The 24,216-nt window shown below is 40.6% G+C and overlaps 1 protein-coding gene across 3 annotated transcripts in view; it reads left to right on the forward strand.

The window, feature by feature from the left end:
* Window positions 1-3,961: 3,961 nt before the first annotated feature.
* Window positions 3,962-24,216, forward strand: part of LOC139022822 (calcium-binding protein 8-like) — a 55,316-nt gene continuing 35,061 nt past the window's right edge. For 2 of the 3 annotated variants that reach the window (XM_070434125.1, XM_070434126.1), the window contains exon 1: window positions 6,118-6,403. In XM_070434125.1, the coding sequence (XP_070290226.1) occupies window positions 6,213-6,403 (191 nt within the window). In that variant the 5' untranslated portion in view covers window positions 6,118-6,212. Of the gene's footprint in view, window positions 4,671-6,117; window positions 6,404-24,216 lie in introns of those variants that run through there. The other variant, XR_011473870.1, reaches the window with a different exon arrangement.

Raw genomic sequence — 24,216 nt, forward strand, 5'->3', positions numbered from 1 at the left:
ATGTACTATCCAATGTAGGGTCTGCGATTACCTGTCCCATCCAATGTACTCTGCTGCAATCTGCTCTCTCTGGTTACGGCTGCAGTCTTAATGTTCTAATGAAGTGCCATGTAACGATCAATAACAGCTTGTTCAACAGAGTTTTAATAAAGACCTAGCTGGGTCTTTGGGGAGGACAAGGGGGGGGGGGCGACCTCCAGGGGTTGTTGTTGTGGGCACCCTGGAAGTCGGRACCCTAGCATGCTCAGCATCCTCGTTCGGTAATCAGGCCCTGTTTCAACTACTGAATGGATTTGTGTTTTTGGTTGTTGTTGTTGTTTTCCCTATGTCTTTATGCTCTTCTGTTAATTAACTTACTCTCACAGGGGTTGTTCCATGTCATTTCAGCAAGCCATGACACCCACCATCTCAGATTGTTCTGAAAAATTGTTTCTGTAGATAGAAACAGATAACATAAGCATTGCAGGTAGCATGACAGTAGGGGCGTTAGGCCAGTAACCGAAAGGTTGCTGGATCAAATCCCTGAGCTGACAAATTAAAAATCTGTCATTCTGCCCCTGAGCAAGACAGTTAACCCACTGTTCCCTGGGTGCCGAAGACGTGGATGTTGATTAAGGCATCCCTCCGTACCTCTCTGATTCAGAGTGGTTGKATTAAATGTGGAAGATGCATTCAGTTGTACAACTGAATAGGTTTTCTCCTTCCGGAAACATTATTTTGTTGAAATATAATTTAATCTCTGAGAAATTAAGCTAATTAATTGCACCCAAATTGGCCATTTTAATTTATAGGATTCATATAATATTCAATAATTATTGTACCTAAGATTCGATTTAGACCAAACTTTTTTCTAAGAATGAGTAAGACATGAGGATCCAAAGAAATAGTCAAAAAGCCACCCTTCTCTTTCCATGACAGACTGACCAAGTGAATCCAGGTGAAAGCTATTATCTCTTATTGATATCTCCTGTTAAATCCACTTCAATCAGTGTATATGAAGGGGAGGAGCCAGGTTAAAGAAAGATTTTTAAGCCTTGACTATTGAGGCATGGATTGTGCATGTGTGCCATTCAGAGGGTGAATGGGCAAGACAAAAGATTTAAGTGCCTTTGAACGGGGTAYGGTAGTAAGTGCCAGCGCATCGTTTTGAGTGTGTCAAGAACTGGGTTTTTCACGCTCAACAGTTTCCCATCTGTATCAAGAATGATCCACCACCCAAAGGACATCCAGCCAACTTGACACAACTGTGGGAAGCATTAGAGTCAACATGGGCCAGCATCCCTGTGGAACGCTTTCGATACCTTGTAGAATCGATGCCACGATATATTAGGAAGGTGTTCATTATGTTTTGTACACTCAGTGTATAGTATCAGTTCTCTATGTTTGACAAGTAGTATGGACCTGGAGCTCAGAGTATTGTTTCTTTATGTAATGTATCCTCAGTGAATTTGGTTATGTTTTTTTCCCCTGTTCAGAGAAATGTGTCATTGAAGTAGTTGGGTTTATGTCCCATCCATAGATGATGCTGTTCCTGCTATTAGGTCGTTATTTTTTAAAGAATCATCCAAATTACATATTGGTTTTCTTAACCTTTAAGCAGTCTATAGACCAGGTACGACAGCAACCCATGTTTGGGTTTAGTTTACCTGGCCACTGTTTCAAATGCAAACTTTTTAGTTTGCATTTTGTGGCACAAATCCAATGCAAGTCAATGGTACCTATATTAGCATTTTCACACTTAATATACAACTCATCTTTAAGTAACATCATTGAGTTACACAATCCATTTTTAGATACTTTAGGATGATTTGGACATGAAGTGTGAAAATGCTAATATATGTACCATTGACTTGCATTGAATTTGTGACAAAATTCTAAAAAGCTAGCATTTGAAACGGTGCCCAACAAAACCAACACATGGATTGGGAAAACCAATATGTCATTTTGTAATTTGGATGAACTAACCCTTTAACATTGAACCATCAAGTGGTCCGAACTTGGTAATATCAGGATGTTGGATGGAACATAAACCTAACAACTTCAACTTCAGTGGGTGTCAAAATCCTCTTCTTGTGCTTTTTGACGTGGAACAACCCACAGCTGGTTGCAGTATGGTGAGTATGTGCCAGTGTCTCTCCATCACCCTCCATCCGTCCATGTGGTTGGACTTATAGCAGGCGGGAACTGAAGTAGGTAATTCCAGTATGACAGTAAAAAAAGAGGGTGACATTTTAAGTTGAGTCCTTACTTGCGCTCTATGGTACTAAAGATGATGGATATACTGACAAGATACATGTCTCTCTGCCMTAACAATGGGAGTCGTTGTCCACAAAGCAGCACAGCGGGCTGTGTAGCTCCCGTYTATCCTTTCTTTGGATTGGTGGATGCATCTCATCATTGTAATCCTTTTTTGAATATTTGATGTGGGTTGTTGACGTCAACCGCATGTATTCAATGGAGAGAGATGCTATGCTACTAGCCTTGTACCATGAATATGCATAGCCATCTTGAGACAACTCCGATATAAAGTGTTTTTTTTCCGGGATGTCACGTGTCCTACTTATACCTGTACACTCATAACAACTTAAGCATAATGAAACTTATATTCGATCAAATAAACCTCACGTAGCAAATAAACCATTCATTTTTTTTGTTGTTGATCAAATTCAACAATCTAATTGACCTCCACCCAAAAACTCCTTGCTTGGTGGGCGAAACAACTAAAAAACGCCACCTGCTGGAGAGAGACAGATTTTCTGCCAAGTTGGGCCTCTTCCTCTTCCTCTTCCTCTCTGATAGTACCAATGGACACATTGGCCTGGTTCCACATTTTTCTCTAACACCTACAGTGATGAAAGACTGTAAGTAAAGGTGTTCATGAAACTAATGAGTGTGGATGCGAAAACTAATTTWATCATCTAAGTTACCATGAAATGATAATGTCATAAGTAAATCAAACTTCAAGCTTGCTGCCTCTATACTACAGGCCTCACAAGTTTCAAATCAAAACTGACTTTAAATATTATGGTATAAGCACATTTTCTCTCCCAATCCAGACACATGGGATTTAGCTGCAAATCTAATGTAATCTTCATTATGAAGCTATACAAATCCCTGGGATATATTTGTATTAAATATTAATAGAAACTAACTTATTAATGATAGTGGGATCACTCAGAGCCATAGGGAATGTGGTGTTAACTGGAACGGTCAGACTGGAAATGGCAGATGGGCTAGTACATTTATTAGCCCAGTGGGCCTGTGTAACATCGGTTTTTAGCGTTAAATTAAGCTTATCTGTCAAACAAAATGCCTGTGTAGGAGTCTCGAGGAAAAAATGGACAGTGTGGGGGCCTAACAGAAAAGAATGGTCCGGTGTGTTAGAAATGCCAAAGACAATTTTTGGTCACAGTCCTCCTCCRGGGGAGGAGTGCCTGTCAAGAGAATTTCTGGAGATATGGTTCAGTATAATGGGGAAAACTACAATTATTCTKTTGGCGACTGTGAAATCTATAGCAATCTCGCTCTATTCATGCAGACTATAATGTTGCAGCAGGAGTCTCCGGAATGTTAATTATACAGTGCGTTTAATCTTCTGAAAATGCCTGAAAGTCTAGAACACCCAAAAGGAAGATAAAATGAAGTTTTGAAAAACATGAATGAGATGGATTTAGGTGACCAATGACCATTTCATCTAAATTTACTGAAATGTATGGAAGACAATTAATGGGCTATATTAGCCATTTGTAACCTCAAAAAGGGCAATGGCTATGCATGTCAATTTTTAAATGTTTTTATTGTTATTAAAGTTCCCTAATTGTATAAGATAAACATTTTCATAATTGTTGTCATTTATTTTGGAGCTTCCCACATTTCCAAATTGGGATGCAAATGAGCCCACTTTTCGATAAGACCTAACGGATAGTAGGCTGTGCTAAACCAGTTGAGCAATGACTCTTGCCTGGTCAGTTTCTCTTTGTTGAGCGCGGGGGRCACATTGGTTAACAACAGCCTGTGGAAGAAGAAATTATGACTGAACCATTTTCATAAGGTTGGGAACAGTGTCTCCGTAGAAAAACCTAGAATTTACATAAACACGTGGATTTGCGAGGCAAACAACCCGTTAAACACCGAACTCCTGAGACATTGACTGTGTAGGAGCGTCTTCTTGAACGCCGCTGAAGGCTCTAAGTGTCAATCTCTCCAGGCGTTCGGCACCAATACATCTGCCAGCTATAGGACAGTTACACGAAACAAACGGCKTGTGTTACTTAGGACACATTTTATAAGCAGTGAGCACCTAATATCAATGTAGCATGTGGATATGGTGTGGACTGATAGGGGCTGTTAAAATTTATGGGACTTGGTCCAAAAGTGCTACCGTTCAATTGCGCCGGCTGGAACTGGGGCAGTGAATGTGCCCAGTAGGCTACGCATGGATTTGTCAATAGAAAGACGACCAACCAACGCATCCTTTTGTTGTGGTGGGTAAATTGTTCCACATTGTAGCTAAAATTGAATATTTTATTTCAACAATAAAAAACGACCAACATTTATGAGAATTCAGGCGAGGTATTTTAACTGGATCCAAGTGCGTCTAACTCGGGAATCCTGTCGACTACGGATTTGATTCATCGCTTTCAAAGACAACCCACTGCTCTCCAAAAACGGTAAGTCTGGAATTCAAGATATAATTTGACTCATATTCAGTAACATTTGAACTTCTCGGTACCCATTGGAAATAGCCCATTTTCGACTGCCTTAGACAAGGTGGTTGTTATACACKTGTTGTTATTTAATAGCATACGTTCCTCTGTCTAGTATGATTGATCAATCTTTGATGGAGTGAATATAATTTTGGATGGAGTATTTCAGTGTTTCAGTATGATGTTTGAATTTTAGAATTGCTTAAATTTGTGTTATATGGAATCGAATTCATCCTCTGGCTTTATTTTAGAGTAGGCTTAATTAATAGCAAAGTCTTCATCAGACCATCATAATTACACTCTATTGGTGGTATTGTGATAGAGAATAGGCTTTATTCGAAAATCAATAAATGAAACATTTATGTTGACATTGTGAAGTAGATAAAGAGAACRACTGTAGGCTAATCACAGCACTGCATCATCATTTCGATCTTGTATGGCAGGCCTACGATGGCATGAATTAGCGAGTTAATTTTGATTTTGATCACAAGACACTGCACATTTCAGTGTAAATAAGAAAAGAACAAGACAAATGGGCTCCCGAGTGGCGCAGCGGTCTAAGGCACTGCATCTCAATGCAAGAAGGGTCACTACAGTCCCTGGTTCGAATCCAGGCTGTATCACATCAGGCCGTGATTGGGAGTCCCATAGGGCGGCGAATAATTGGCCCAGCGTCTTCCGGGGTTGGCTGTCATTTTAAATAATAATTTGTTCTTAACTGACTTGCCTAGTTAAATAAGCGTTACATTTAATTTTTGTGACTGATTAAGACTGATAATTGATCCAAATGCATTATGATTATCAGATCATTCATGTCAACACTGACCCTCTATCATACTGATGATGAGTGTGTTGTTATCAATTTACCGGAAGTTCTTCTGGAGAGCTGTGATGTTCTGGAGGTGTGAATTTCTGTTTTCACACATTTCATTAGAACACCTTGCCCCAGCGAGCCGATTGTCCATCCCGCGGGGGCTGTGAGGCGCTATGGGCGCTCCTCTGAGCCTGTATCACTGCTGAGCCTTGCGGTGACGCCCGCATTTTAAGTTTGCTTATCGTTGCATGTCACATATTTTTAAGAATGTCGCGCACCAGGTAGCCTTTTTCGACCTTCTCTTTTCGCACATGATGCTGCGCGCTGTGAATACACGCTGCTCGGTGTGAGCGCTAGCGCAGCCGCAGAGGAAAGGCTGTGTCAGTCTTTGGGACTCAATAAATCAAATCAAATTCAGGCGGTTGAAGACTCAATAATGAGTCTTCAACCGTGTTTCCCCATGTGGAGGAATGTTTGAGTGATTGAGTGATTGAGTGAGTGAGAGAGAATGGGAGAGAGTGAGTGAGCCACTTCCATGGCTCAAATATTAACAACGGATTTCCTGATACTGATGCTGCTGCTTTGGGAGAAGCCCAAATTYGGAAGGCAGCAGTCGGGCTCAGTTGTCTGGGGACAGGCACCCTGCTGCTGCTGTGTTTAGGACTAGGAATCTCTGCCTGCGGAGCCGTCCGATGGAGGAGGAGATGACAGAGCAGGAGCCTCTGGGTTGGACAGAGGAGCCTGTACCTGAGGTAGGAGGAGAAGGAGAGGGAGAGTTACCGGGCTCAGGAACCCCTACCCCCAGAGACCTGATGGAGAGCCCGGTGAAGGAGCCTGTTGCACTGCATCTGTACCCCACCACAGAGTATGGGGATCAGTATGGGTAAGCAACAGAACAGCAGGGACTGGGAAACTGGGATCTCTAACAACCTTCTGCTCACATACACGTATAACCTGTGTAGTAAACTGAGCTGTGTGGGACTAGGAATTGTCTGGTTGGCTTTTCACACAGTATACTATAGTTGCAGAATATTTATTTTGTTATCTTTCCTTTGTCACTTGAATATATAATACCAGAGTTGTAATCAATATTGGTGGTATACTTTAACATCAGTTGTCTTCAATCATAGTTTATTGTCTGTCATTTTGCGGCTAGTATTTAATGGCTGTATTGAAAKATTTTTAAAGTTCAGATTAAAGCCATAAAGCTCATGGCAGATGATGACTCAATGGAGTCGTTCAATGTCATTTCAGCAAGCCATGACACCCACCTTTTCAGATTGTTCTGAAATCGGTACTGTAGATAAAAACAGAGAAGATAAGCATTCTGGAAAATAATTTGATCTCTGCGATATTAAGCTAATTGGTCACACCCAAAATGGCCATTTTAATTTATAGGATTCATATAATATTCAGTAATTATTGTACCTAACATCCACTTTGGACCAAGCTTTTTTCTAACAATGGGTAAGACATCAGGATCCAAAGAAATTGTCAAAATCTGAGATGGTGGGTGTTGAAATCCTCTTTCTTGTGCTTTTTGAGGTGTAAAGACCCAAAGGTGTAATACACTTTGCATAAGGCATCATGAGGAAATATCATGTATCATGTCATTGTGCCATTTAGACTTCTCCACTGGAGGAAATGCAGCAGAGGTACTGCTGTTGTCACTCTGCTGCACCTTACCTTCAGTAGTTGGCTAAAGGCTTTATACTGTATACTGTATTTATTTACACCAGACTAGTCATGGTAAAGGAGGTATATGTAGGCTCTGGGTTTAGTTATGTGTTGACACGGCTCTTCTCTTAGAGACTGCGGAGGGAGTAAATTGTGTTGTCAATAAGCATGGACAGGTTATGATCTGATATCAACTGTCAGCCATGGCCACATTGGCGGGTGTCAATCCTCAATCTTAATTCATATTTCTACAGTATCATTGTTTACTGTGTGTGTAGGATAGATCAACATTATCACCATTCCTTTTTTTGGCTATGTACGCTGTACAAACCGGTGAAGGGTTTTCATAACTAGAGATGTTTTAAAGCAGTGTGATGAGGGTGTTTTTAGCCCTCTGTGGAGCAGAAGGAGCTATGAATATGAACTACAGGATGAATATTCAGCACCAGCTAAACTATACAGTATAACAGTTACGATCTTGGCTGTTGGATGTCTTGCATTGTGCTGTGTACCTGCTTCTGCACTGTAACTTAAAGTATGCACTACCGTTCAAAAGTTTGGGGTCACTTAGAAATGTCCTTGTTCTTTAAAGAAAGATATTTTTAAAGATATTAAAATAACATAAAATTGATCAGAAATAAAGTGTAGACATTGTTAATGTTGGAAATGACTATTGTAGCTGAAAACAGCAGATTTTTTAATGGAATATCTACATCGACGTACAGAGGCCCATTATCAGCAACCATCACTCCTGTGTTCCWRTGGYACGTTGTGTTASCTAATCCAAGTTTATCATTTWAAAAGGCTAATTGATCATTAGAAAACCCTTTTGCAATTATGTTAGCACAGCTGAAAACTGTTGTTCTGATTAAAGAAGCATTAAAACTTGCCATCTTAAGACTAGTTGAGTATCTGGAGCATTAGCATTTGTGGGTTTGATTACAGGCTCAAATGGTCAGAAACAAATAACTTTCTTCTGAAACTCTCATTGTCAACAGTGAAGAGGCGACTCCGGACGCTGGCCTTCTAGGCAGAGTTGCAAAGAAAAAGCCATATCTCAGACTGGCCAATAAAAATAAATGATTTAGATGAGCAAAAGAACACAGACACCGGACAGAGGAACTTTGCCTAGAAGACCAGCATCCCGGAGTCGCCTCTTCACTTTTGACATTGAGACTGGTGTTTTGCGGGTACCATTTAATGAAGCTGCCAGTTGAGGACTTGTGAGGCGTTTGTTTCTCAAACTAGACACTCTAATGTACTTGTCCTCTTGCTCAGTTGTGCACCGGGGCCTCCCACTCCACTTTCTATTCTGGTTAGAGACAGTTTGCGCTGTTTTGTGAAGGGAGTAGTACACAGCGTTCTTGGCAATTTCTCGCATGGAATAGCCTTCATTTCTCAGAACAAGAATASACTGACGAGTTTCAGAAGAAAGTTCTTTGTTTCTGGCAATTTTGAGCCTGTAATCGAACCCACAAATGCTAATGCTCCAGATACTCAAATAGTTTAAAGAAGGCAAGTTGTATTACTTCTTTAATTAGAACAACAGTTTTCATCTGTGCTRACATAATTGCAAAAGTTTTTTTTAATGATCAATTAGCCTTTTAAAATGATAAACTTGGATTAGCTAACACAACGTACCATTGGAACACAGGAGTGATGGTTGCTGATAATGGGCCTCTGTACGCTTATGTAGATATTCCATACAAATCAGCCGTTTCCAGCTGCAATAGTCATTTACAACATTAACAATGTCTACACTGTATTTCTGATCAATTTGATGTTATGTTCATGGACAAAAAAATGTGCCTTTCTTTCAAAAACAAGGACATTTCTAAGTGACCCCAAGCTTTTGAATGGTAGTGTATGTGTGAATCAACTTAATTTTGATAAGATTTTGCACATGAATTGCATCTTCCATAACTTTTGTGTGAATTTTGTTTCGTGAGGCCCTATGATAATTTTGTTGTTCTGATCCAATTCTGAGTATCTTAACACCATACGTTACGTTGTCTAACGCCATCATAAAATGTACTTTGTGTGTGTGCGTGCGTGCTGTGGCGTTGGAAGTGAGGACTGGCCATCAGGTCTCCCCGGGCATCACAGACAAGGCCAATACATAACACTGCTGCGGCCTGCAGTCAGCCTGCAGTTTGATTAGTCACGCCTACCCTCTGGAGTCTGGACACACAGCGTTGGTCCTTTAGCAGCAGGTTCATTCGCCATGCCTTGCTCTGCCTTGCCTTCAGGACATGGGTTTCATATTTTGTTGAGCAGCAGGTAGATTAGTCATTCCTTGGGACAGGACACACACACAGGCTTGGCCTTCACTGACACAGCAGGTTGATTGGTCATGCCTTGCTCCCCTCTGTATGCCTCAAGACATTGGTGTCATGACTAGCCTCTGGACACAGGCACAATCCTAAGTGAGACAACAGGTTGTTTAGTCATGCCTTCCAGCACTCCCTTAGGACTGAGGCTACGTACCCCTGTAGGTGGCAGGCTAATGGTCATACCTTGCCTCCACCTCTCYCCCACAGATATCTGCATAGCCTTCTGACCCACTCCCTGAGGGCAAGCAGTAATAGACAGTATCATTTGTGGTCTGGTGATGCAGTGGGGCCTGATGCATAATATTCCAAGCAGGTGGAATGTAGCTTCTCTCTCTCGCTGTCTCTCACAGGTTGGTTTTAAAGCTCACCATTAGTAATGAGTTTGCCATTAGTAATGGGAATATGATAAATCATTATGTACAGGACATTGTATTCGGTTTCACAGAACCATTACAGTTAGGTGTTGTTTTGGCTACTGTMAAAGGAATTGTCGCTATGCAATGTTTACTACACATAGTGCTGTACACTGTCCTGATTTCCCTCCCGATTTAACAGACTAGCCAAATGCAAGTTTAGTGCTCTGTTTGGGCTATGATGTATTGGTATACATTACAGACTGKCTGGCTGCGTCTCTGTTTTACGGTCTATTATTAATGCAAATTAAATGTGACATCTTTTGAAGACCTCTGTAAAAAAAAACATCTGTCATAGAGAATATACAGGCATGCTTCCWGTGTTAGAGGCAAAAGTTTGCATACTGAGCGTCTAGCCTACAACACTCTGAAATATTGATGCTTGATCTAATGATTATATCTCAATATGAGGCATTTCTGTCCCCCTGGTGAAAAAATACTTGAAACCTTGAAGGTAACAGGCTAAAAGAGTTTTTATTACTAACTTATTTTATTCAGTTACCAATCGGGCTTCAGCAGGGAAAAGCAGTAGCATCAATTAAACAGCAGCCATGAAGGTTTTAAACTGATATCATGAAGCCCGTTTGACAAAACAGCCTGTGTCTCACTTTTATTAGATCTCTCTAAGGCTTTTGATACAGCTTGATTCATGCACTACAGGCAGAGCATTGTGGTGTCAGGTCTTCGAGAGCATGCAGTTGCGATGGTTCTAAAAACTATCGGTCTGAAGAACCTCAGTTGCACTCAATTTGAATGGGCTTATGTCTGCTAAATGTGTCTGTCCTGAAGGGTGTCCCCAAGCTGTACTTGGGTCTACTTCTTATTCACTATTTTTATAAATGATTTAACAAAAATGTCCAAAATGCGACAACGTCATTTTTATCGCGGATTGATACTGTTATTACTTGTGCTCGCTCATCTCTTACAAACTTTCGCAGAACTTGCAAACTGCTTTTTATACTGTGCAACCATACCTTGGCAATGTGAAGCTTATCCTCAAATACTGACAAAGACTAAACTATCATTTGGTGTTCTGTCTAATGGAAAGATAATCAAGGACCTTCCTGGGCGAACCTTTCACCTATTACTACTGTCAGGGCAAGGAATTGAGGTTGTAACCTCAATAAGATATCTTGGGAAGTCTAATTGATGACGGCCTGCTCTTTTAAAATTGCGATATTCAACAACTTTATCCAAAAAAATAAGCGAAACTCTGGATTTTATTTTAGGATAAGGCCTGTTTGTCTTTGAAGCCAGAAGGAGGCATAGTATCAGCTACATTGATGCCTTTTTACTAGACTATGGGGATTTTTATATATGACATGCTTCGCTCAGTGTTTGAGAATCACATTGGAACACCTCTTTCCATGGCACTTTGAGAGTTATTTAAACGTTGCGCAAAACCTCTTACGCAGCCACTCGTACGTTTGTACTAACCAGGGTTGCCTGGCCTTCTCTAGCTCACTCCCGTATGAGTTCATCACTGGTCCCGTCATTATCCTTTTATTTACCAAATAGCCATCTTTGGGCTTTAACTACCTTCTTTACTTTGGGGTATCTTTTTATTTCAGAAAGAATGTGGTGGTACTCTCTTCGTTCGCCTAGACTTTATCATGCTAGACTGTTCCAAATTGTCCCGAACCCTGAATTTGCGTTAAAGTCTCTTTATATACTCTGCGCCATCGTTCTATGGAACCACCTTACGAAAAATAACTTTTAAAACTGAAGAACTGCTGTCCCGCTTGATGCTTTTATTTATAATCTACTGCATGAGGATTTTGCGAGAGCTGATTCCCTCTGAACCTGTCCAATGTATTTGAATTGCTCTGTTATTTTCATATTGTTAGTACTCTTGTGAACTCAAGATTTCTTTACTAGAATTACCTTGTAGCTTTTTCATGTTGGTCTGTCTCTGTAATTTTTGTCAAGACTTAGTGCTGCCTATCTGGCCAGGACGCTCTTGACAAAGACTTTTAAATCTCATAGAGCCCTTCGCTGCGTTAAATTAAGGTTAAATAAATAAAAAAAAAAAATTTCTACTGCCTATTTTATTAGGCTGTAAATCCCAGAGTGAAATCCAGACCACCTCTGCTTTCTTATTGTACCCCTATATTTTAACTAATGGGGCGTAACATTATGCATTTGAATCACTAAATAATGAAAGACAATAGATACTTTTCTAGAGTGGGATTTGTTGCCACTTCTGGTCGGTCTACTGCAGGGTCTGGAGCCAACTCTGTGTGTGTGTGTGTGTGTGTGTGTGCCTGCGTGATGTGTGTGTTACTCTGTCTCTCACTGATGTTTGTTCAACTCTGTCCTGCTGTTTGAACTATGTATACAGTATAGTAGCGGATGGTTTAGTTAGCCCAGCACTGTCCTGCGTGTTTGAACCATGTATACAGTATAGTAGCGGATGGTTTAGTTAGCCAGCACTGTCCTGCTGTTTGAATTATGTTACAGTATAGTAGCGGATGGTTTAGTTAGCCCAGCACTGTCCTGCTGTTTGAACTATGTACAGTTGAATCGGAAGTTTACATATCACTTATGGTTGGAGTCATTAAAACTCGTTTTCCAACCACTCCACAAATTCTTGTCAACAAACTACATTTGGCAAGAAGGTAGGACATAACTTTGTGCATGACACGAGTCATTTTTCCAACAATTTTACTTTTCACTTATAATTCACTGTATCACAATTCTAGTGGGTCAGAAGTTACATACACTAAGTTGACTGTGCCTTTAAACAGCTTTGGAAATTCCAGAAAATTATGTCATGGCTTTAAAAGCTTCTGATAGGCTAATTGACATAATTTGAGTCAATTGGAGGTGTACCTGTGGATGTATTTGCAAGCCCCCTTCAAACTCAGTGCCTCTTGCTTGACATCATGGGAAAAACAAAAAAATCAGCCAAGACCTCAGAAAAATGTATTTCCTCCACAAGTCTGGTTCATCCTTGGAGCAAATCCAAACACCATGAAGGTACCCTGTTCATCTGTACAAACAATAGTACGCAAGATATAACACCATGGACCACGCAGCCGTCATACCTTCAGGAAGGAGACGCCTCTGTCTCCTGAGAATGAACGTACTTCGTGCGAAAAGTGCAAATCAATCCAGAACAAACAAAAAAGACCTTGTGAAGATGCAGAAGGAAACAGGTACAAAAAGTTCTTATCACAGAAAACAAGTCCATATCCTTCATAACCTAAAGCCCTCGAGCAAGGAAGAAGCCACTGCTCCAAAACCGCCATAAAAAAGCCAGACTATGGTTGCAACTGCACATGGGGAAAAGATCGTACTTTTTGGAGAATGTCCTCTGGTCTGATGAAACAAAAATAAACTGTTTGGCCATAATGACCATCGTTATGTTAGGAGGAAAAAGGGGGGGGCTTGCAAGCCGAGAACACCATCCCAACCGTGAAGCACGGGGTTGGCAGCATCATGTTGTGGGGTGCTTTGCTGCAGGGGGACTGGTGCACTTCACAAAATAGATGGCATCATGAGGGGAAAAAGTATGTGGATGTATTGAAGCAACATCTCAAGAATCAGTCAGGAAGTTAAAGCTTGGTCTCAAATGGGTCTTCCAAATGGACAATGACACCAAGCATACTTCCAAAGTTGTGGCAAAATGGCTTAAGGACAACAAAGTCAAGGTATTGGAGTGGCCATCACAAATCCCTGACCTCAATCCCATAGAAAGATGTGTGGGCAGAACTGACTCAGTTACACCAGCTCTGTCAGGAGGAATGGGCAAAAGTCACCAACTTATTGGGAAGCTTGTGGAAGGCTACCCGAAACATTTGACCCAAGTTAAACAATTTAAAGGCATGCTACCCAAATACTAATTGAGTGAATGTATACTTCTGACCCACTGGGAATGTGATGAAAGAAATAAAAGTTGAAATAAATAATTCTCTCTACAATTATTCTGACATTTCATATTCTTAAAATAAAGTGGTGATCCTAACTGACCTAAGACAGGGAATTTTTACTAGGATTAAATGTCAGGAATTGTGAAAAACTGAGTTTAAATGTGTTTGGCTAAGGTGTATGTGAACTTCCGGCTTCAACTGTATACAGTACAGTAGCGGATGGTTTCGTTGGCCCAATTCTGTGCTGTCTCTCTGGAATTAAACATACATCTTGTTTCAGTTACATGTAGTTCTGTTCTATCCATGGTCATTTTATCCATGGTCATAGGTTTACTAACCTATACTCTCACTTGCCAGACTCACGGTGCTCCACATGCAGAGATACAGGGGTTGTGGGTAGAGAATTAATAACCTACACCTGGGTCTGTAGAAGACCCCCAAAGTAGAAAGGACCTGTCTGGTTATTCTCTCCCTGCTCTGTATTCTACTCCATATCTGCTGCAAAGCTCTGGCTTACATAAGGCTGTTACACAGAGTAGCTCTTAAAGTGTCAGAAACGTGAGACAAATCCTTATGTATAGTAGGACCATGGAGATACAATATATATAAACACCAAAGTGAGCTTATTGTAATGATATTAGGTCCCCAAGATAAATTAAAACTAGCACACAATGTGGCACTGAATACTCCTACGATAACTTGTTAAAAATGACAATCAGTTTATCAATACTGTTTATATGGGGTACAGCATTATTTCAGTGATGAGAGTGCAGTAATATGTTACATTCTCAGAAAAATACTGCCACAAGACAGATAAGTTAGCCTTGTTATTGAATTACAGGAAAATAGACCAGACTAATGATTATATTAGCAGTGACAGATGAATGTTGTTTATTCTTTGATGGATGAATTAAGAAACAAAGAAAGCCAATTGGAACAACCTTGAAAGCTCACAAAAAGCAATCTCTTGGCACAGTCAACGGTACACTCACTTTCACGTTCGCTGACAAACAAGATGAGTCTGAATCACTTTTTAATCACAGGTCTCTGTTGGACTTCTACATATCTATGGTGCCAATGGGGACGAACAGGATTAGGTTGCATGATTACATTACCTGTAGCTGTACTGTACATTTCCTCAAATGTTGTAGTATTTTGTCTCACATAAGTGTACCTTCCAGTGGATTGCCAACTGCCAACACAAATAGTTGACCATCAAACTCTAACCACAACAGAGTTGTGGAGTCACCACCTGTAAATACTGTGTACCAAACTCTGAATGAAGAGACTCATCTGTTCAATTTCATATGTCTTCTTACCACCCTGAGTGTGATGCATGCATCTCTGAATCCTCAAATGAGTTCCCCAAAAGTTGATGGTACATTTAAGTGGCTGTGAAGTTTTACGAGTCACTCCCAGTGTGTTTTTGTTGTTGTCAACATTTTTAACAGAGGAAGTGATCAATAACACATACCGAAGTGATATAGAAATGAATCGAGACTTATCAGTCTAAGCTTTGAGTTCCAGATCCTTACCTCAACGTTACATTCTGAGGGGGGATGTGTGTTCCATTAAGGTGCTGGTATGACGAGCATAGCTATTGCAATTATAGGGCCTTGTTCGTTCCAATGAGTGCAACAACACTGCTTGTACTGTCATACGTATCTGAACCTAGGACGTAGAGAAAATGAGGTGACTGTGTGGTTAGGGAAGTAAGGTATAGATGTAGGAGGTAGCTATACGTTTAAGTGGGGTGGATGGCTCTCAAGCTGGAAACCATACAGAGCATGTCACACATTGCTCAGCTGGAGAGTGGTTGCAAACCAAACCATGACAAATGTCCCTCAATTGAGAGTGTTGGTTGGGGGAGTGTTCAGCTGAGAAAGTGTAGCCCACCTTACCCTTTGGCCTATGAGCTACATGGTTCTGAGTGGTACAGTGGATTTTAAAATGTTTATATCACACATAGCCTCTTTCTTTTTCTTTCAACTCCTCATTCAGTTTCAAGAGGCGTCCCCCCATCCTCCTCTCAGTGTCTAATCAAAACAGAAGCCAATTAGAGCAAGGAAGTGCTTGCGCCCAAATCCCCTGCGCTCTCTCTCGCTCCCTGTTTTTATTTTCTGTTTTGTGATACCCCTGGGCTTCGATTTATTCAATAATGAATAGGAAAACACACCCCCTTGTTATGCTAGCATCACAGTGGGAGAGATGATTTATTATTACTTTTTTTATGGGGGAGTATTTCAGCATTATTATTGCAGATAGATTCAAATCAGATCAAATTTATTTATAAAGCCCTTCTTACATCAGCTGATATCTCAAAGTGCAAAGATTGTGGCTTCTATCAATGTAGTTGTCTGCACCATTTACAATCCCCCATATATATATTTTTTGTAAATATATATTATTTTAAATATATACTGTATTTTATTATTAAATATATTTTCCTTCTTTATTATTTTCCCCTAATCCTACCAACCCTCCGCTAATTGAAGAAAACTAATGGACAACAATACTTAGGCTTCCATTTCCAGTTTATACATACTATACTGAACAAAAATATAAACGCAGCATGTAAAGTGTAGTCCCATGTTTCATGAGCTGAAATAAAAGATCCCAGAAATGTTCCATATGCACAAAAAGCTTATTTCTCTGAAATTATGGGCACAGATTTGTTTACATCCCCGTTCGTGAGTATTTCGCCTTTGYCAAAATAATCCATTCACCTGACAGGTGTGAAATATCAAGAAGCTGATTAAACAGCATGATCATTACACATTACAGCATGATCATGATCATCCACCTTGTGCTGGAGACAATAAAAGGCCACTCTAAAATGTGCAGTTTTGTCACACAACACAATGCAGATGTCTCAAGTTTTGAGAGAGCGTGCAATTGGCATGCTGACTGCAGGAATGTCAACCAGAGCTGTTGCCAGATCATTTAATGTTAATTTCTCTACCATAAGCCTCCAACATAATTTTAGAGAATTAGGAAGTACGTCCAACTGGCCTCACAACCGCAGACCACGTGTAACCACGCCAGCCCASGACCTCCACATTCGCCTTTTTCACCTGCGGGATCGTCTGAGATCAGCCTCCTGGACAGTTGATGAAACTGAGGAGTGTTTATGTTTGTAATAAAGCCCTTTTGTGGGGAAAACTCATTCTGATTCCCCAGTGGGTGGGCCTTTCTCCCAAGTGGGTTGCTGCACCCCTGCCCAGTCATGTGAAATCCATAGATTAGGGCCTAATGAATTTATTTAAATTGACTGATTTCCTTATATGAACTGTAACTCAGTAAAATCATTGTTGCACGTTGCATGTTGCATTTATATTCTTGTTCAGTATATAGCATTTTTACAGACACAGTATAWTTTACATTAGTAATCTTTTTTGTTGTTGTTGTTGTTAGCTACCCTCAACCCCTCCCAACTATCTCTGAAAACCATCCAGTTTTGATTTCTAATTGCCATATATTTTCTCAATTGTGCTGTGATGTTTCACAAAAGTTCTGAATCTTTCTATTCTCATAGTTTCTACAGATAGTAAATTGAAGATAAACATTTTTGCTAAGATTATTATTATATTATTGATCGACTGACTATGGTTTTTCAAGTCAACCAGCAGTGCTATTTGCAGAGTTAGCTCCAGGTAAATGTTGCAGTTCTTCAGCCATTCCTGAACCTGCGACCAAGTGGGAGAGTGTAACTACTACTTTGGGATCTGAAAATATGGACATCGTCATTTTCTGTTCGTTTGGTTTGTGTTGTGTTTTTTGATTATATCAYGTGGGAAAAAGATAACTCAAGGTAGATCTCAGTTTCCAAGTAAGGGTCAACTTTTGACTCAGCATGTTGTTTATCTTTCTATTATAAAGGTATTCTAAATATGCATAATTACTGTGTGGACATACTGTAACATTATGTAAGGATTATGTAAGGGTCTCATGTTCATGTCATTTCCCCATTCGTTTTCAAAGAGTAACATATCCCACTAACTCACTGTTGAAGACCATCGGTATGCTTGTGTGAGCAGCAGCATATAGAACTCTGAGTCTCTAAGCTCATAGACTATCTGATGTAGACGGTGCAGGCTCAGAGAAGCCTCAGTAACTCCAGCCCTCACTCCCCCTAACCTGCTATAATTACTGCTATTCAGATGAACTGGCAGTGCCAGTGTTCCCTCTCCATCACGTTCAGCACCATGTACTGCAGGCTAATGATAGAGGTCAGCCATGTTTGTGTTACAGCTTGTTGTTTGGGCACTCGGGCAGACAGACAGGAGCTCTAGTCTCTTTTCCTCTCTCTCTCTCGTTTCCTTTCTTTCCTCTCTCTCTTTTGTTCTTCACTCTCTATCTCAACACGGGGGCCCCTCAGGGGTGCAAGACGAAGGAGCTGATCGTGGACTACAGGAAACGGAGAGCTGAGCACGCCCCCATCCACATCGAAAGGRCTGTAGTGGAGCGGGTCAAGAGCTTCAAGTTCCTCAGTGTCCACATCACTAAGGAATTATCATGGTCCAAACACACCAACACAGTAGTGAAGAAGGAACGACAACACCTTTTCCCCCTCAAGAGGCTKAAAATATTTGTCATGGGCTCTCAGATCCTCAAAAATGTCTACAGCTGCACCATTAGCATCTTGACTGGCTGCATCACCGCTTGGTATGGCAACTGCTTGGTATCTGACTGTAAGCCGTTACAGAGGGTAGTGCGTACGGTCCAGTACATCACAGGGGCCAATCTCCTTGCCATCCAGGACCTCCATACCATGCGTTGTAAGAGGAAGGCCCCAAAAATTGACAAAGACTCCAGCCACCAAAGTCATAGACTGTTCTCTCTGCTACCGCACTGCAAGCGGCACCGATGAACGAAGTCTGGAACYAACAGGACCCTGAACAGCTTCTACCCAAAGCCATAACACTGCTAAATAGTTGGTTAAATATACTGAACAAAATTATAAACGCAACATGCAAAGTGTTGGTCCCATATTTCATGAGCTGAAATAAAAGATCCCAAAATTTTCCATACGCACAAAATCTTATTTATCTCGAATTTTTTGCACACATTTGTTTACATCCCTGTTGGTGAGCATTTCTCCTTTGCCAAGATAATCCATCCACCTGACAGTGGTGGCATATCAATAAACTGATTAAACAGCATGAACATTACACAGGTGCTCCTTGTGCTGGGGACATTAAAAAGGCCACTCTAAAATGTGCAGTTTTGTCACACAACACAATGCCACAGACGTCTCAAATTTTGAGGGAGCGTGCAATTGGCAGTACACCCAACTGTGTGTATGGTGTCGTGTGGGCGAGCGGTTTGCTGATGTCAACGTTGTGAACAGAATGACCCATGATGGTGTTGTRGTTATGGTATGAGCAGGCATAAGCTGCGGACTATGAACACAATTGCATTTTATCGAAGGGAATTTTCCTGTTGTCGTGCTATTCATCTGGCGCWATCACCTCATATTTCAGCATAASCCCTATGTCGCAAGGATCTGTACACAATTCCTGGAAGCTGAAAATGTCCCCGTTCTTCCATGGCCTGCATACTCACCCGACATGTCACCCATCGAGCATGTTTGGGATGCTCTGGATCAACGTGTACGACAGCATATTCCCGTTCCAGTCAATATCCAGCAATGGTGGTCACMCCAGGTAATGCCTGGTTTTCTGATCCAAACCCGTAACTTTTTTTAAGGTGTCTGTGACCAACAAATGCAAATCTTTATTCCCGGTCATTTTAAATCCATAGATTAGGCCCTAATTAATTTAAATGGACTGATTTCCTTGTTTTAACTCAGTAAAATCTTTGAAATTGTTGCATGTTGTGTTTATATTTTTGTTCGGTGTAGTTAACGAAATAGCTACCCGGACTATCGGCATTGACCCTTTTTTTAGTCATCACATACGCTGCTGCTTCTGCTTATCATGTCGCCTAGTCCCTACCTGTATGTACATATCAATTACCCAAGTTACTCTTTGTATATTTATTCATTGTGTTATTCTTTTTTCAATTATTTTTCTATTTTTCTCTGAACGGTTAGTTTACACCTAGTTTACACCTGTTGTTTTACAAAGCATGTGACACATAAAATTAGATCTCTCTCTCTCTCTCTCTCTCTCACACACTCTCTCACTCTCTCTCTCTCTCCAATTTAAGGGGCTTTATTGGCAAGGGAAACATATGTTTACATTGACAAAGCAAGTGAAATAGATAATAAACAAAAGTTAAATAAACAATAAATAAAAAAAWTCTTCTCTCTCATGATTTGGTTGGGTCTAATTGTGTTGCTGTCCTGGGTCTCTGTGGGGTATGTTTGTGTTTGTGAACAGAGCCCCAGGACCAGCTCGCTGTCACRCGGGACTAGGTGGATGAAGGAATCAGATGCAGAGAGTTCYGCTGGGGAAAAGTGCTTTTTACTTAGGCACACAAAATGATAAGCCCAAACATACAGGGCGCAGACAACAACGTGACAACCCAAAAACACAGGGTGCCAAGTAAATAGAAAATAAATCCACCTCTACCTAAAACGCACACACGTAACATAAAGACAATCCCGCACAAAACAAGTGCGGGTCCACCTACTAAAAATAGGGAATCTCATTAAACCAAACAACAGAAACACAGGTGAAACTAATTAGACAAAACAAACAGACAAACGAAAAAGGGATTGGTGGCGGCTAGTAGGACGGTGACGACGACCGCCGAGCACCGCCCGAACAGGCAGGGGAGCCAACTTCGGCGGAAGTCGTGACACTCGCTTAGGGGGCTCTTCTCCAGGTTAATTTCTCTGTAGGTGATAGCTATGTTATGAAAGGTTTGAGAATCGCTTCCTTTTAGGTGGGTGTAGAATTTGTGTTGTGGAGAAATGACCAGGCAGGAGACGGGAATACAGTTTGTTCCGCTTAGTYAAAACCTCTCGTGCTATACAGCCCCGGCCCAATAGTGCTGTCACGCCCTGACCGTAGAGAGCTTTTTATGTCTCTATTTTGGTTTGGTCAGGGTGTGATTTGGGTGGGCATTCTATGTTCTTTTTTCTATGTTTTGTATTTCTTTGTTTTGGCCGGGTATGGTTCTCAATCAGGGACAGCTGTCTATCGTTGTCTCTGATTGGGAACCATACTTAGGTAGCTTTTTMCCACATGGTTTTTGTGGGTAGTTATTTTCTGTTTAGTATTTTGCACCTTACAGGACTGTTTCGGTTTCATTTATTCTCTTGTTATTTTGTTATAGTGTTCTGTTCTAATAAAAAAGCATGAACACTTACCACGCTGCGCTTTGGTCCGGCTACTCTTCTTCAGACGACGAAAATTGTTACAAGCGCACGTGTGCATTTTCTTTTAGGTGTAGTAACATAACACTGCCGTAATACATTACTGCTTAGCAACAGCATAGTAACTAATAATATAAACCATTACTTTTGTCTTACTGAGATTTACTGTCAGGGCTCAGGTATGTGCAGAAGATCTGTGCAGAAGATCTAGGTGCTGCTGTAGGCCCTCCTTGGTAGGGGACAGAAGCACCAGATCATCAGAAAAAAGTAGACATTTGACTTCAGATTCTAGTAGGGTGAGGCCGGGTGCTGCAGACTGTTCTAGTGCCCTTGCCAATTCATTTATATATATGTTGAAGAGGGTGGGGCTTAAGCTGCATCCCTCTCTCAACCCCCTGGCCCTGTGGAAAGAAATGTGTGTTTTTTGCCCATTTTAACTGCAAACTTGTTGTTTGTGTACATGGATTTTATAATGTYGTATGTTTTTCCCCCAACACCACTTTCCATCAATTTGTGTAGCAGACCCTCAAGCCAAATTGAGACGAAAGCTTTTTTTAAATCAACAAAGCATATCTTTGTTTGCCTTTGTTTTGGTTTGTTTGTTTGTCAATTAGGGTGTGCAGGGTAAATACGTGGTCTGTCGTACAGTAATTTGGTAAAAAGACAATTTGACATTTGCTCAGTACATTGTTTTTGCTGAGGAAATGTATGAGTCTGCTGTTAATGATAATGCATAGGATTTTCCCAAGGTTGCTGTTGATGCATATCCCCCGGTAGTTATTGTGGTCAAATTTGTCTTGGGGTGATCAGTCCTTGGTTCCAAATATTGGGGAAGATGCCAGAGCTGAGGATGATGTTAAAGAGTTTAAGTATAGCCAATTGGAATTTGTGGTCTGTATATTTTATCATTGATACCATCAACCCCACAGGTCTTTTTGGGTTGGAGGGTTTGTATTTTGTCCTGTAGTTCATTCAATGTAATTGGAGAATACAGTAGGTTCTGGTAGTCCTTAAAAAGTTGATTCTAAGATTTGTATTTGATCATGTATATTATTTTGCTGTTTGTTCTTTGTTATAGAGCCAAAAAGATTGGAGAAGTGGTTTATCCATACATCTCTGTTTTGGATAGATAACTCTTCATGTTGTTGWTTGTTTTGAGTTTTCAAATTTTCCCTGAAGTGTTTAGATTCTATGGATTCTTCAATTACATTGAGCTGATTTTTGGCGTGCTGTTCCTTCTTTTTCCGTAGTGTATTTTAGTATTGTTTTAGTGATTCACCATAGTGAAGGCGTATGTCACGTTCCTGACCTGTTTTCTGTTAGTTTTTGTATGTGTTAGCTGGTCAGGACGTGAGTTTGGGTGGGCAGTCTATGTTTTCTGTTTCTATGTTGGTTTGGGTACCTAATATGGTTCTCAATTAGAGGCAGGTGGTTTTCATCTCCTCTGATTGAGAATCATATTAAGGTAGGTGGGGTCACATTGTTTGTTTGTGGGTGGTTGTCTCCTGTGTTAGTGTCTGTCTATGTTGCACCATAYGGGACTGTTTCGGTTTGTTTGTTCATTTTGTTCGTTCGGTTTTTATGTAGTCATTTCCCTGTTCGTGCGTTCTTCGTGTTACATGTAAGTTCTTACRTCCAGGTCTGTCTACATTCGTTTTGTTATTTTGTTAGTTAATTCAAGTATAGTTCATTTTTTGTCTTCGTTGTTTTGTCGTGTCTAAATAAATATCATGTCTAAGTATCACGCTGCGTCTTGGTTCAATCCATGCTCCTCCTCTTCGGATGAAGAGGAAGAGGAGAACCGTTACAGCGTAGGCTCAGGTGTATCAGGATCTCTATGTTTTTGGTTGGATAGGTTTCTCAATTTCTTTCTTAGGTTTTTGCATTCTTCATCAATCCATTTGTCAAAGTTGTTAATTTTCTTAGGTTGTCTGCTTGACATTTTTTGATTTGATAGGGAAGCTGAGATGTCAAATATACTGTTTAGGTTTTCTACTGCCAAGTTTACACCTTCATTTTTACAGTGAAACCCTTTTTATCAGGGAATTGTCTMGAAGGGATTTAATTTCTTGTTGCTTAATAGTTTTTTGGTAGATTACCACACTAATTTCCTTCCATCTACAGCATTTCTTAATATTATTTATTTTCTTTGGCTTTGATGCCTCATGATTGAGCATAGCTCTGTTTATTTAGAGTGTGATTTTGCTGTGATCTGATAGGGGACTGACTGTGAACGCTCTAAGAGACTGGGTTGAGGTCAGTGATAAAGTAGTCTACAGTACTACTGCCAAGAGATGGGCTATAGGTGTACCTCCCAAAGGAGTCCCCTCGAAGCCTACCATTGACTATGTACATACCCAGCGTCCGACAGAGCTGCAGGAGCTGTGACCCATTTTGTTGGTCATAGTTGTCTCTATGGGGGCATATGGGGGAGGGAATGCTGTCACCTCCAGGTAGGTGTTTGTCCCCCTATGTGCTGAGGGTGTCCGGTTATTGTCCAGTTCTGGTATTTAGACTAGTACATTTCCCTGAGTCTGGAAATTGTTGATCTCCCCCTCTAGGATGGAGAAGCTGTCATCGTTAAAGTATGGGGATTTTATTGGGGGGACATAGGTAGCACACAAGGAATTTTTTCTCTGTTGAGATAATATCCTTATTAATTTCTAGCCAGATGTAAAATGTTCCTGTTTTGACTAATTCAACAGGGTGGGTTAGGTCTGCTCTATACCAAATTAGCATACCCCCTGCGTCTCTTCCCTGTTTCACACCTGGTAGTTTGGTGGATGGGACTACCAGCTCTCTGTAACCTAACCCAGTGGGTCCGTCTCCTTTATACCATTTATTTATTTATTTATTTTATTTCACCTTTATTTAACCAGGTAGGCAAATTGAGAACACGTTCTCATTTACAATTGCGACCTGGCCAAGATAAAGCAAAGCAGTTYGACACATACAACAACACATAGTTACACATGGAGTAAAACAAACATACAGTCAATAATACAGTGAAAAATAAGTCTATATACAATGTGAGCAAGTGAGGTGAGATAAGGGAGGTGAAGGCAAACAAAATATATATATAAATAAATAAAAATATAAAAAGGCCATGGTGGCGA

This window comes from Salvelinus sp. IW2-2015, linkage group LG22 (genome assembly GCF_002910315.2).
Source record: "Salvelinus sp. IW2-2015 linkage group LG22, ASM291031v2, whole genome shotgun sequence".
Classification (NCBI taxonomy): Eukaryota; Metazoa; Chordata; class Actinopteri; order Salmoniformes; family Salmonidae; genus Salvelinus; species Salvelinus sp. IW2-2015.